The 15,825-nt window shown below is 35.8% G+C and overlaps 2 protein-coding genes across 2 annotated transcripts in view; one reads left to right on the forward strand and one right to left on the reverse strand.

Moving 5' to 3' along the window:
- Window positions 1-15,825, reverse strand: part of LOC124447187 (ubiquitin carboxyl-terminal hydrolase 19-like) — a 36,460-nt gene that overhangs the window by 19,244 nt on the left and 1,391 nt on the right. The window contains exons 2-10 of the mRNA XM_046998079.1: window positions 15,345-15,409; window positions 13,314-13,417; window positions 12,227-12,298; window positions 8,913-9,031; window positions 6,198-6,536; window positions 5,700-5,912; window positions 4,479-4,612; window positions 3,864-3,956; window positions 3,499-3,675 (exon numbers count right to left, since the gene is read on the reverse strand). Of these exons, the coding sequence (XP_046854035.1) occupies window positions 3,499-3,675; window positions 3,864-3,956; window positions 4,479-4,612; window positions 5,700-5,912; window positions 6,198-6,536; window positions 8,913-9,031; window positions 12,227-12,298; window positions 13,314-13,417; window positions 15,345-15,409 (1,316 nt within the window). The remainder of the gene's footprint in view (window positions 1-3,498; window positions 3,676-3,863; window positions 3,957-4,478; window positions 4,613-5,699; window positions 5,913-6,197; window positions 6,537-8,912; window positions 9,032-12,226; window positions 12,299-13,313; window positions 13,418-15,344; window positions 15,410-15,825) is intronic.
- Window positions 653-3,487, forward strand: LOC124447189 (riboflavin-binding protein-like). Its single transcript, XM_046998083.1, has 3 exons — window positions 653-1,003; window positions 2,522-2,761; window positions 2,998-3,487. The coding sequence occupies exons 1-3, from the start codon at window positions 767-769 to the stop codon at window positions 3,247-3,249; spliced, it is 729 nt and encodes a 242-aa protein (XP_046854039.1). The 5' UTR covers window positions 653-766; the 3' UTR covers window positions 3,250-3,487.

The raw sequence follows: 15,825 nt of genomic DNA on the forward strand, positions 1-15,825 counted from the left end.
CAGATACATCAACAATCTTCAATCTTCGTTCATTTTCTTCACCTGGAATAGCTACGTACATGGTGGACTCTTTGCTTTTGATCGAGTGAGAGAAAATCGAGTACGACAATTTGCTTTAGTTGGAGCTGGCGTAAAAAGCCTTAAGTCGCAAATATTTGCTGCAGCAACTACACTACAACGAGCCATTAGAAAACAATAGGCAGGAAATTGAACAAATTGCTCAACTCAGCACAAGAAGCAGGAAGTTTGATGATAATCAGAAAAACCAAGCAGATGTTATCATACCATCGTTTCAGCTAGTGTAATATGGAGTTCAGATTGAGAATCACGTAAACAATAGGTATTTCAGTTTTACAACTGATGTGTGAGTTAGAAAGTTTATAGGTTAAATCACTTTAGATGTTTCAAATCTTACATCGACATAACTGAAATAACCATCTCAACTCATAAAGACAAAGCGTGTTTGTTTTGAACAAACGGGATTTTCATCAATTTAAATAGTAATCATACAACAATCACAGCGGAATCTAAAATGTTAGCTACATCAATAGTTTTAACATTATATCGAAGTACGACAATAATTTTAATTTTTTCGCAAGTTTCATAGTTAAAATTTTTTATTCAAATTTTCACCAATAAAATGCGAAACTACATAACGATTTGAGCAGTATTCAAGCAGCTTCGATGCAGAAACAAAGTCATAATAAACTTCAAGCAAGAAAGCACAATCAATTTGTGGACTACAATCCAACGACAAATCACAGTCATGTTTATGAAGTACTTCTTTCTTATCGCCATTAATATTGTGAACGCAAACGCTGAAAAGTGTGTGCCAGGACCGTTTCACAAAAAATATTCTTCACCAGCGACAGAAGAGCGTGCTGCATGCGGAGCGTATAATACAGATACTTGCTGCACAGCAAACTTCACGAACGAACTGAACAAAACACGAGGACGGGTATTGTTAGGGTTTGACTGGGGACATTGCAAGAGCATTTCGCGGGTAAGCCCGATATTTTATAGAATTTGCCCAATATGCACAATCCACATTCCACAAAACAAACAAATACGTCGTGTGTTTTTGACATCGTCTTTATCAAAATGTAGGTAGATGGTTAATATGTTTTCATATCTTATGTCGTAGAGCTTTTGACGGGAAGATAGCTAGCTAAATGTGTGATTTTAATACAAAAGCCTTGCAATTATTTAATGAAATACCATTGAGTAAAAAAAAAACAACAGCTAAAACGACGATTTCTTTTGTAGCTTTCGTTTCCGAAAGTAGCTAGTAGCCGACAACATTTATGTGGCGAAAAAAACGTACTATACAACTTATTATAAACGTTTTTGATTTTGATGTGCGTGAGACTTAATTGCTTTTTAAATGGCGAAAATTCTTCTAGCATCTTCACTAAAGACGCGCTAATTCTTCCCGTGACATCCTTGACAAATTTCATTTGAGAAATTTCTATGAAAGAAATCACGAAAAAGAGGTATTATCTAGCGACCAAATTAACAATAGAGATTTCTCAAGTTCGGTAGGGAGATTGTAATGAAATAAGGCTTGTGGTGTATTATGATTCTCATAATAGTGAACGACAAAATTTTTGAAGAGAGAAGCGCATTAAAAATGTTCGTGCATTTGATGTATGAACTTAGCTAATTGCTTTTTACATTCCGAAAATTCTTCACGCAACTTCACTAAAGATGCGCTAAGTCCTGTAGCTAACAGAGATTTCTCGAGTTAGGGTTGGGAGATTGCAATAAAATCCTTCCCCCGTAGATCCTATTCTACATGGTAGAGTATGTGAGGTCGATACACAACCAATAGTTTATTTGAATGCCACCTTTTAGCTATGCGTCTACGACATGTAGCTAAGAGTCCTTTTTGACCAACTACTTAACAATGAAAAAAATGAAATCGCGAAGTATATCAGTGCTCGCGCTACTTTTTCGTTTAACTTTCAAGGAGTGTTAAAGAACAAAAATATCAATTGATTCATAAACAGGGTGCCGGCATGAGGTACATAACAAATTATGTAAGGTACACATGCGCTTTAAAAACACGGGCATTCCAAGAGTATTATCTTGATGAAGTCAACAAGCATCGAGCCAAACAAAGGCAAAAAATACGCTCAGCGTTTGCTAAAATTACGGGTCAAATTTCAAGGTTTTCAAGTGTTTTTAAGGTTTTTAAGTGTTTTTAAGGTTAAATTTCAAGGTTTTCAAGTGTTTTCAAGTGTACTTAAAAGTTCGTTTCCCATATTAAGAGTTTTTTAAGGAGTTGAAGGAGTATAATTACATACATTTTTGAAATGCCATTACGAAATGCAAAATTGGCAGAAGGAAAGTTAGATCTCCAAAATCAGAAACAAAATGATATAGGAACGTAGGAATACAGAAATAGAAATGGAGAAAAGGTAAATGGCAGGACTTTAACTATAAAATTATGTATTATACATAGTAGCTATAAATTTGATCGTTGATGTAAAAATGAACATCCTTGGCGTGCTATTTATAGAAATGCGACGAATTCCTGCTGCGAGCAGTGTGTTTCTTCAATTGCGAACCGCGATTAATCAGATGGCACGCAGGAAATCTTACACTGAGGAACGTTCCAGTTTGTGGAGATTATTGTGACGACTGGTACGAGGCATGCAAGGACGACCAGACCTGTGTTCAGGAATGGCTGACAGACTTTGAATTTGCTAATTCAACATATACTTGTCCTCGCAATTCAACATGCCGCAAGTTCTCCGAGGTTGGTATTTTTATCACTATTCTCGATAAGCAGAAAACGTTAAGGCTGCATTTTCAAAATCAGGCCACTCTTGATTGAGTGAAATACACAAAATTTCAAGTTTCTAAATAAATACACCTCCGACTTAATATATGACTAGTGGGGCTAATTATGCAAGGACCCAAGTTTTAGCAACAGATTACGTCACGAAGTACAAGAGTGTTCACGTGATTTTAAACTTTTCTCTAATTCACCAGTGGTACGGAAATGGTCAAAGACTGTGCAACAAACTCTTTGGTCAAAACTTTCGTTACGTTGATCCGAAGTGTCCTTGCACAAAAATGGACGGACCAATCCCTAACCATATCAACGAAACATCGACCTGCAACACTGCAACCTCTACAACCGTATCTTCTCCAACAAAGCCTTCATCGTATTGCCCCAGGGGTAAATACTCATTCCATGCAACATATTTAAGCCTTGTTTTGATTGCCATGATAAAGTATTGAAAGTACGATAGCAATTTCTTGCTTACCGACGTATATAATGGAGCATAGCTACGTACATGTATTCGACGACTATTGGTGACATTCAACTTAATTAATTTTCGGTATACAAAAACTAATATTGAATATCGATATTTTTGAATTTTCGATATTTATCGACTATATCGATATATCGCAACAGCCCAGCTAACACTTTGTCAAATTAACGTAAATAAGTCATTAATATATCTCATTTACGCTACTTTTTCTTACCTTCCCACAATCTTTACATTGTATTTCAGAAATGCTTTGGCCTTGGAAGAGGTCACTTATTACAGAATTATTGCCATTCGTGTATTTATCCCAATGCAAACGACTGTTCTTTAAAATGTCACCAGACACCTTCGTTTCGATATCCGACAACGTTTTCTTTACGCAAGCTTTAAGGTCCTATTCAAAGATAAATCAGTAGGACAGACTATGAGTTCCTGTTCGTCTTCGCTGTTTCGTACAGCTTAGATTTCACTTCTTTAGTTTTCGTCGGACCGGCAAAAATGTTTCTGAGCCAATCAAAGCGCGCCATTTTGCCGGAAGTGACGCCTCAAAACTGCTTCATAGATACAGACTTTGTTGCTCACCTCATGTAGACCATCAACTAAATATGTAAAAAATTCTTGAGCATCTTGTTGACCAAATTGTTCGAACTGTTTCTTCTTTTTCCCGAGTATGTCCTACAACAATAAATGCTGCATGAATTGCATAACCAAATGATAAACATGAGACTGTGCAGACTGTACTAAAGTCTCACAGCAATATAATCCCGCCGTTAACTCGCCCGTTCTTAGGCATTTTCCCCGTGAGGGATGGTTCACAGGAAATCATACATCCCCTTTTAAGAATTCAGCTCTCTCTTTAGCCAGTTCACACGACCGCATTTTGCTTAGAGTTTTTAAAGTGCTAGTTGAATGCTTCGACGTATATCTCTAGCCATCTTCTGTGGCCTAGCCAGCCCGCAGATTTTATCATGCTGTAAGTTTGAAATCATCGTCATTATTTGTTTCTATAAAAATCTATTGCTTTCAAATTGATTGTGCACCAAAATAATTGCAAAACTAAACAAAACATTTCAACATCACTCGAGTAACAGCTCTCCGCGAACAATAACTACCAGATTCTACACTAAACATAACCTAAAGTTTTCCGCATTGTCTGTACCGTATACTGCATGCTCACGTACGTATTTGCAGAGTTACCTTCAGTTTTGACGCAGAGATGACGCGTCTTTTGCCAGACCACATATCTTGCATGAGTGATTCGAACGTGGCAATAAGCTCACCGCCATAACCATTCTTATTACTACGATTGATGTTCATACGGTGCCGTTTCGCTAAAGACATTCAAAACAACTTGATTTAATTTGGAAAAGCAAAAGACTTTTTTGAAATACTTCAAACACAAGTCATCAACCTTTGTCGATGAAACTTTTATTTTCGATGCTCCCACCGTGAGTGTCAACCATCATGCATTGCACGCTTCACTTACATTCATATATTCCCTGTGCTTCACGCTAACTCGGATAGTTTCATGCTTCCTCTTTAATTACATACATCACTTAAAATATAAAATAATAGAAGGATTGCAGCGATTGCGAATAATTAAAACACAAATATTCTTCCAAGTTAATTTCGTGCTTCAGATTTGCATGACCGATTACGTGCGCAATGCATGATTGTTGACAGTCACGCTTCAAATATAAATACACAACTTACAACCATAGGCCTTCGGGTAGGAAAAGCTGAGGGTAGCAGACCCAGAAATTTGGAAGATGCTGTTTTTCAGACACGCAAATCACAGACATAAGTAAGTGCGTTATGATGGCAGTTGAGCAGTTCGTACGAAAAACATTTCATCGATTATTTTCACTTTAACCACAAAATGCGGTTAGTGGCGATTTACAGGTTTAAGAAATAAAAAAATCCCTCAGTCGTTGCATGCTCGCAGACCCCCCAGAGAGACTTCAATCTCGCGGCTAAAAACTGGCCACTACGAAATCGGTGGCTACGGACTTGAAAAGGATGCAAGTTCATTCGGCCAATTGATTTAGAGCACAAACCCTACATAGAACTTATAAATTAGAGATTAGAGATTAGAGATTAAATAAAATTAGAATTAGAGATTAAAATTAGAGATTAAAATTAGAATTAGAAATTAGAGATTAAATAAAATAAATAATATCGAGATAAATTGAGACCGACCTAAACGGTAAATAACGTATTTATTTTTTAAATAAAGGCAACAATCTTAATAGATTGCTTTGTCCGATTCAATAATGCCGGCCAAGTAAAAATCAAAACAAGGCTCTTCGTTTTACTTGAAAACTCAAATTTTGACAGCTGTTGCAGCCAACAAGATTGCAGGAAAGGCTAGGATTCCACCCGCTGCTTATTTGTAAAAAAATAAAAGTGGATACTTACATAATATCAAATTTCTCAACTCAATAACGGATGAAAGACATTGCACCACCGAATTAATATAACAGAGATTGTCGGGATTTAGCAGCCCTGTGGACCCAGGTCGACATTCATGTATTCTGGAATCGTATTGGATTTCTTCGGGATGAGTCAATTTATCTCTTTCGCTCGTAGTCTTCTCGGATTTTCCCGGAGTCGTCGCAGATCTTTTTAACTCTGAAATAAGGAATTGATTTTATTGCACACACTACAATTTTTGACATTGTTGGCGATCAACAAGACGGACAAACATTTGTTTGGAGCAAAAGGTTTTAAAAAATCCCTGACTGCTGCTGTCTTGAATTTGAAAGCGGTAACGATAATGTGAAACTATTAAGAAAGACTTTACCGTAACATTACACTGTAAAAATTATAGATTAATTGTCGGCAGTGCCAGTATGGGTAGTGAGTACAGTAGAGAAGAATACGACGATATTAACAAGTTGAGCATTTGTAAAGTACCTGTTTGTGTGTCATTGGTTCCATTGGAGTAGCATCGATTCGAACTTAACTTAACAGGGCCAGGTTTATAATGAAGTGAGTGATTTTCACCAGTTCCGTTGTAAGAACTCTTTAATGAATGATTACTATCACCTAAGCTCGAAGGAACTCCAAAAGATTCAACGCTGAGCCGTTTTTCTTGTTCCTGTTCTTCAACACGATAGTTGAAACTCGCGTTTCTATTCTCTAACTTCATACGATTCTTATCATCCTCGGGTCGAGCGAAAATGCCGTTAACAAGTCCACCATTGGCGATTTTTTTCTTTTGTGTTGTCCCTTGATGAACATTTGATCGGAAAGCTGAAAACAAACATTATTCTTCATTACAATAAAACACATACAGCATTTGAATTATTTGGTCCCAGGCCTCAATTTAAACCCCTCTCTCCAATAATACCGCCCACAACCACCCACCACCACAACTCACACATGGAAGTGAGCAAAACAGAAAAACAACAAAACCCCGCGATTTATCCCCTTATTTCTGTTAAGTAAAAGATCACTGGAAGTCCACCTCTCGACGAAATCGTAACAAAAATTACAAAACACAAGTGGCATATAACCTTTATTTGTTCAAATAAGCGTTAAGTCGTTTGAAATTCACGAATATAAAATATCAAATTAGTGACTTGCTTTATGTCGAATTTTCACACAAAATTACAGTAATGTGTTTAGGTGTTTCGTTTTACAAAAAGAAACTTAAGCCTTCTTTCCACTAGCCACGTATCGTAACGTATCTAGCAAAACGTAACATGGCGCATGCGTGCTTGTGAGTTAGATGGTCAATAGGCACAATCACGCATGCGCCATGTTACGTTTTGCTACGATACGTTACGATACGTGGCTAGTGGAAAACAGGCTTTATGGACGTTACGTACGGGATATTGATATTGAAGCATGTGTTGTGTGACTTGGTAAAAATTTATACTTAATCCCCCAGCCTTCTTTCTGGCAGCAACGATGTTCATGTGCAAAGAATTTCCTACAAAATTTTGTGTTAACTCGAAGCATTGCATAAAAGTTAGCCACAAGGATCGCAGGCTCTGGTTTATGTATTTATTGACTAAGTCATACTTTTTTCACACTGTTCATTTTTTCACTTGACAAATGAAATAAATGAATTCACTTGTATATGTTGGTGCACTTGCTTTCGCGATGTTATTTCATTGCTCAAAAAATCTCCTTTGAGGTCAAATATTTTCTTGCGGTGCTGGCGAATTTTCTCAATCGTTGCCCCCATCTTTTGCTTGAAATGTGCGTAGCAATAACAAATATACTCCCAAATACAATAAATTTGTATTTGCAACAACAAAAGTTGAGCAGTACAAATATATACACTTTGCAATACCAATGATGATCTACGAACGAAATGTAAAATTTGCTAATAAGTACCTAAGATGTCCTATCAACTATTTTCTTCAATTTCTTAAGCGTTCGTCCGTTGCGTGCATATTACTGAAAGTCATTGAAAGCAAAAGATTACAACCTTATTTTATATATTTATATGACTGCAATTAAAGAACCAAGCAGATGTAGTCTCCTATTTAAAGATTGACTTTGTAGTTCTATCAGTAGCCGGCAGATATACTCCCACTATGTGAATTTTTAATAATTACCATCATTCATTTCTTTAAAAATGTATTTTTCTCACGGTCAATAAACACAAAAATAGCGGAAGTAAAAAGTCGGGCTGACTACGTTACAGAGTTCTATCACAGAGTTCCACAATACTAAAACGTATTGAGTATTCAGTAGTGACAACACTAACATTACAAAATCGAAGAAAATACTTTGAGAGTACGATATTTCAAATACACTTTATTTTTAAGCTCCTAGTGGACTTTCTGCACATGGAGGGTGAACTAAATTTATTTAAAGTATTGTGATTGAACTGTTACTATTTGAAGTATATAATTGTATAATGAGAGCCTGCATAGATTTTGTTATATATAAGGCGTATTTTGTGTTAGAAATAGGATTATTTTCTACCAACTTCACTTCGTCTGGATGGTAAAATTCACTCTTGTTATGATAAATACAATGTGAATAAATTTTGCTTTCTCCTTCAACAATTTACAAATGGGTCTTAAATCAGCTTTCAAAATTTATTCATCACTTTGTAAACAAATCTATTGCAATTTTAACACTTTTGGACCCCGGTCAAGATATCGAAAAATCAGTCGAGTGCTTTAGCCAATCAGATTGCACGAAATCATAAAAAATAACACGGCATGTATATATCAAAAAAATGTAATTTTGATAGTTATAAGTAAAAAACAATGTAATTCAGCTATGTAGCCACTTAATGCGTAAAATTCAATTATTGTTATCATTAAGAAATAAAAGATGTTTACCATGTTTGCCTACAGGCTTACGCAAACCGAGGAGACCTTTGGAAAAACTCAAATGCAGATAAATGCAAGCCTGAGACCAAGGGTCGAGGGTTACACCTGCTCGAGGGTTCTCACAAACGTCTCCGAGGTTTGCATAAGTTCGTACAAACACGAAAAACATCTTTTACTTATTTTATAAAAAAAAAATTAATTTTGATTTTTGTCGTCTGAAAATGTGTTCATGATTTGAAAATTCTTTATGATTGAAATAAGGCTGTAGTTGGTCGTATAAGTGCAATGTATCAATTGCGCAGTAAATGGTCTTGTTATATGCGATACTAACCGCCACTGTTTAATTCTTCCAATGCATTCCAATTGTCCTTGCTGCAAGCTTTAGCTAGCGTTATTGCCAATTTCGTTTGAAAATGCGCGTATCTGCATTTTTCAGTGTCCACACAGTGTCTATAAAATCAAGATATATAACTGTAAACAAATATAGTAACATTTTGTGGTAAAAATTATTGAATGAATCTAACTGGAGCGCCACCGTTTGATGAACACAAATTTGCGGGACTGTTGCGAAGAAAACAAAGCTATTTGATTTGTTTAGGTTGTGGTGTACAAAACGAATTCGAACAAAGAATTTGTTTACTGTATGGTTTTGAGTTTAAAGTTTGTGATTGGGAATGTGTTTTCACACAATTTGATTTTGATAAAAGAATTTGTCGATTGACTAAGAAAAATTTGAAAAGAAAAATGACCCGCTAATAACCGGTACAAATTTGACGGCGTGAATACTTTAATATAGAAGAGTTTATAAAAGAAAGCTTTTGCGCATTTGAAAGCCAAAATTTCACAGCAAAACTGAAGCAAATACTGAAACTATTTAGGTGTATATGTTTGTCTTTGTTGTGTTCATAATGGCCTGTTCATATGAGCCGGGCTGGCCAGCTTTTCCGGGACAGTTTATTATTTGATTCACATGAGGCGGGCTGGCCCGCCAAGTACAGAAATAATTAATCACGCACGCAGCATAAAAATCCTCTATTTTGCACCTAATTGAATTTCATGAGCATGCGCACTAGTACGATGTTTTACCCGGCATGCCGGGCTAGCCCCCCTAGTGCATTCACATGAACCCGTTTACGCCGAGATCCCGCCTCGCTCAAGCGGGATTCAAGCAAGACGGGCCAGCCTCTCATATATATCAAATTTGAAACTATAAGTAAATACTAAAAGAGTCGAGATCTCGCTACCGCCGGACTAGCCCGGTGAAGCGGGCCAGCCCGGCTCATATGAACAGGCCCTAATTATAAAATAACCAGAATTTGAGCAATCTCATTGGTCGAGAGCTATGATCTATAAGAGGACAGACGCACGGAATTGACGTCACAGAAAATTTCTTGTTTTTAAATGACGAACGGCGAATTTATTTGAATATTTGCCAGAATTTATCCCTGAATGGGGAAAATAAAGAAATAAAGAACGCCTAGTTGAAGTAGTGGACGTATTCGAGCAAAAAGAAAAGAAAAAACCCGGTTTCCAAGCATTGATTTGTACTTCATCTTCGATAAAAAAATTTCAACAACATTGATTAGCCATATGCTAGTTTATTTTGTTAGCCAATCACATTTTATCACGTTATTAAACTAGCCAATTGTATTTCTTTAATCCTGTAGATCACGTAAGCGTGATGTTTGCAAATCAAGAATTTTAAATGTTCCAAGTGTTGGGCGACAAAAAAACAAACTGTTTGACCGTTTCATTTGGGAATTTTTTTGATTTTATTATATAAAACAAATAGACAACATTTAACTGTTGTACATACAGTTATAGATACACGAGTATGACGTCAATTGTGATAAAAACAAAATGGCCACGAGACAACGGTTAATATGTCATGCAGTTGATTTATATAATAAAATCAAAATATCTCCCAAATTATAGGTCAAACAGTTTGTTTTCTTTGTCCCCAACATTTGGAACATTGAAACTTGCAAATATCACGCTTACTTGATCTATAGGATTAAAGAAATGCTATTCGCTAGCTTAATCACGTGATAAAATGTGATTGGCTAACAAAATAAACAAGCAATGGCTGATCAATGTTGTTGAAATTTTGTTATCAAAGACGAAGTACAAATCAATGCTTGAAAACCGGGTTTTTTCTTTTCTTTTTGCTCAAATACGTCCACTGCTTCAACTAGGCATTCTTAGTTTCTTTATTTGCCCACTCAGAGATAAATTCGGGTAAACATTCAAATAAATTCGCCGCTCGTTTGTCATTTAAAAACAAGAAACTTTCTGTGACGTCAACTCCGTGCGTCTGTCCTCTTATAGATCATAGTTCTCGGCCAATGAAATTGCTCAAATTCTTCCGGTTATTATACAATTGTTAAATAGAAACAATGAATTATTCGCTATGACTATTAAAAAAATTACGAAAAGGTTGTGCGTTTTTTTGTCAAAGAAATAGACTTTTCTTTCATCTTTTCCAAACGACGAGCCATTAAATAATAATCTTTAGCCTCGTTTGCTGAACTTAAAAAATGATTTATGAATTTCCCTAAAATTAAGATATTTTGAGAAGTTTTAACAGTGAGTTAAATAAAAACTTTTTTCTTTGGCTGAGTGTCTTTTATGGCATGAAAAGACTGGGGAGAAGCGGCTTCAATATAACAGGGAAAGGTACAACCGGTTCAATGATTTAGAACCCAATCCTCTGAATGCCTAACTACCGTGTCAAGGTGAGGCACTGGATGAGGCAAGGACGTCATCTTGAAAGGTGGCAAAAAGCAAAACTCAAAATAAAAAATAAAGCTAAAAGAAGGTTTAAAAACCCAATCATATCTAACATTTTGAAAATTAAGCCTAGACTATGAACTTTGCAACGGCATATTAATTCAGGAAAAGCAGATATTAATCGTAAATATCATCAGTTTGGCCAAGATGGCGGCTTGCCTCACTTGTAACTATAAAATTTTGGCGGAGTCAGATTTCTAGTGGATTGGGTTCTATGTCAATGATAGCGTTCTAGTTAAATTCATTTCAGTGGGTGAAAATATAAATATACAGTTGATTACTACGGTGATTTTTTGAACGCTATTTGTTTTGAAAAGGAACATGTTAGTGCTGTGCAATTTCCTGTTCTTCAGCACCGGCACCGGCTCATTACTTAACTCCGGCCTCGAACTCTGGCTTCAGCTATTTAATAACTCGAATATCTCGGACACGTTTACTAAAGTCTAACAGTATTTTGCAGCACAAATAAATGCTGCCGGAGTTTTGCCGGAGATGAACAAACTCCGGTTTCGACTAAGGCAGAAAAAAACGCCGGAGCTCCGGCCTAACTCCAGCATCCGGTGCACAGCACAATTAGAAGTGCCACGTGCCTACGCAATTGGTACAAAAATTACAGGGTTAACAACTACCAAGGCAAAAAGAAACTTGGTTTACAGTATACATAGTATACGGTTTTCCAAGACTAGTTGATTTATTACAGAACTTATATAGTGTTTAATATAACTCATAGATTGGCTAATGTAGCAATGGACGTGAAACAGGAGCACAAAGTAAAGCAAGTTAATCTCAACCTGGACCCAAAACACTTTTATCTATGCTATTGGTGCTCAGCGAAGACACTGAGATCATATTCACCTCAGAGTAACATTCCACAAAAACACAGTGCTTTCAGAGGCTTCCTTATGTAATTTCAAGAATTCTTTTGAACTAGAAAAGAAAAATAACAAACGTATGAGCAACATGCTAGTCTTTTACACTCTAGAGAAAAGACGTTTTCTCTGACGAAAAGTATTTGAAAACATCGAAACTTGCTTTTCATGATGATAATATTATACGTACAGTGTTGCAGGAAGACGTACATCGGAAATACCGAATACTGACATGGCTGGCGTCATCAGAATACTGATAAATACCAATATTTTTGACGTATTTTTGTACTAAAACGAGCTGCTAACTTCGAGAAAATTCAAATTGAAAATAAATGGCACACCATATTTTACTAATTTATGAACAAGAATAATTACAAGATACCTTAACGCCACTAAGCCGTCATTTATCACTATCTATTAATTCATTTTATTCATTGCTAACCCCCCTTGATGCTGTCAGGAGCTCGTGTTTCACTTGAGAAAAAAAAATCCCAGCCAAACCCATTGGCCAAAGCAGGGTTGCTAGTTTTGCCTTTTTTTCGGCCAAATAACTTAAATTTAGTCTTTTTCAAATCCGTCGAGCCAGGAAAAAAACAGTTTAGCCGGCCAAAGCAATTTTCGCCCATTTTAGCCTTTTCAAATTTTGTTGCCATATTTTTCCATCCATAAACTCATACGCAATAAACCCATACTCAATTGTCTATTTAATCAAATTACTGGTTTTTAATCAGACTCTATTACGTAATAAGCACGATTGTACCGAAATCCCCATCCAGTTCATTATCCTCTTCTGTTGGGTATTTTTGCGTAAGATAAAATTTGTGTCATTTTGCAATTTGGAAGTTTTCACTCCAACTTCGCCAATTTATGCGTTAATATGTTTTTCCATAGAGAACATTATTGCTGTGCGGGTTGTATACGACAAAATACAGTATATATTTTTGTTTTTGTATATATGATTACATTGAAATAAGTATTACAAAAGTAGAACTGTAACAGTGACTGTTTTTAAACGTGAATGTAAAGAGCGAAGATGAAAATAGAATGAAAACACAAAATAATGTAAAAATTACCAAGTTTGAAACTCCACAGACAAATGCTGTTTACCAAACTTCACAACAAGTGAATTCTTGTCAATGTTTTTCACGTAGACAGAAACATTTAAAATGTCATCATTCTGAAATAATAAACAAAAATTACAGCTTATAGCGCGTTCAGATTTAGTGCTGGTTCAGGCACAAATCTGCAGGCCGTTCACACTACGTACCTAGTACCCACTAACTTCGTCTATTTATAATTTCATGTTTTTCATTGAAAACAAGTTTTAAAACCATGTGCTGAATACATGCCTCCCTGTACACGTTACTCAGATGTCGTCGTTCAAATTGGTGCCCGTGCCCGAGTACCGTGCTCGGGTAGTACCTCTTTTCGTGGTGCCCAGACCTGGGCACTTTGACTCAGGCAACATCAAAATATTGTGTTCACATTGGTGCCTGTGCCTGAGTACCGTGCTCGGGTAGTACCTCTTTTCGTGGTGCCCAGACCTGGGCACTTTGACTCAGGCACCATCAAAATATTGTGTTCACATTGGTGCCTGTGCCTGAGTACCGTGCCGGGGCACTCCGTCTGAATGCACTTTTAATTTAAGAAATGTAAAACTTGTTAGATTCACTTATGTAACTCCAAGATTTAAATCTACATTTGATCATAACATTAAGTCCACATCATAACAACACAAATTGAAGAATGTGTGTCAACCAAGAAAAATTGAGCGTTAATCACAGCGTGACGGCCATTTTGTGGGTAGAAAACATGGCGGATTTTGTTATTGTAGTCCATACAAATGAGACAAACGATAATAACTAATGTAAAATAAAGTTTTTAATCAATGTTTTTTCAAAATTTTCAGATAAATTAGACGATGAAGTGACGAAATTGAATTCAGTGTGCCGCAAGCTCAAAAAGTAACGATGAAAACATAAACAAAAGCACGCAATGCATCTTGTTAGACATACTTTCTTTAATGAACAGATATTTGCATCTTAACAAATTTAATGTCTCAAGTATTCAAAGAGAGCTTTAGTCACATGTCTGCTAACTACAACTGTCATGCGTGTCGTCGCATTTTTCTTAAAACAAGGCAAAAGTGAGGAGAGCCTGCAAGTTTTGGGTCTGTTACGTACATGTAAAATTCAGATCAATACAGAAATCTATAGTTTACGCATTGAGCTAACATAAAACAATTGCAAAGCAGAACTAAAAATGTAAGCTACAGCTATGTAAGCCACCAAAACTAGCTCTGGGTTATCCTGGCTATTTTTCCCTGCAGCTAATCCATAAAGAACCAACTAGACACACAGGCATGTGAAAATATTTCAAATACACCTTTTGCCTGCATCAAAATTTCTTTTGTTTGTGTCTTAGGTTTAGTAAGGCCCATGGAATTTCTTACTGTTATTGATTTTCACCTATAATTTTAGGTCATCCATAACATCAAATTGAACTTTAACAAATGTTAATGATCTTCTCAGTGTGCGAATTAGTTCAGAAAAAACGATGTGCAATTTTTTTGACAAAGTGTTCATTTAGAGGCATAATCAAATCGATATTACGTTAATTATTATATAGCGCTAATTGCTAAATTAATATTTTTAAACGTGAACATATTCATATGATTTACGACAGTGTTTTTCGTTAAAACTGCTGATTTTTGCACATCGTTTGAAAAAGTGATGTGCAATTGTTTTCATCTTAGCTAAAACGATGTGCAAATTGCACATTGCACACCGTTAATTCGCACACTGTCTTCTGTTTATTCAAATGAACATTTCGTTGATGCAAGTTTTATTGATCACACAGTGTTGTTAATTGTTTATTTTTGTTTAATGCAAGGAAAAAGGTGTGAAATATTAAAAAGGCCGTAATTCAGCACAATTCCGACAGACTAAAAATGTTATCTACGACCACCAGGATTGTGATTGAAGCAATAATACATAGATTTCATTACAACGTACCATACATTTTTTCATAAAATAGGATTGTTTAACTTACAACATTAATATTGGCAAAAAAACTATTAAAAACTTCAAGATTCAAAACAATACCTTTTTATAGAAGTCATATTTAATAAATTCCAAAACAACAACATCTTTACTTTTGGATTTTTTGGCTACAATGAAGAAAATTGATGCTTTTAATAAGAACAAAATAGCAACAAGTCATAGCACACGGTTTTTGAAAACTTGCAAATTGCATTGCAGGACTAAACATGCAGGCTAGCTCTGTAGCTGAAACTAACAATGGGTTATCCAAGCAACAATTCCCCCCCTCCTGCTGCTGCTAATACAAACAACTTGACACACAGGACTAATCTTTGCATGAAGAATTTATTTCTACCTGGCACCTCACTGGCAACAATATTTAAAGCACATATTTGTATGACAGTAACAAACTATAGTTCTAACTTGATAATGTGCTATGTCATTAAAAGAAACTTACAAAACAACATCCACACACAATTTCTTCAACATCTCTCAGAAACACATCATAATTAATTCAAAACAATACACAACATCGTGACATTAT

Source organism: Xenia sp. Carnegie-2017, unplaced genomic scaffold (genome assembly GCF_021976095.1).
Source record: "Xenia sp. Carnegie-2017 unplaced genomic scaffold, XeniaSp_v1 HiC_scaffold_22, whole genome shotgun sequence".
NCBI lineage: Eukaryota > Metazoa > Cnidaria > Anthozoa > Malacalcyonacea > Xeniidae > Xenia > Xenia sp. Carnegie-2017.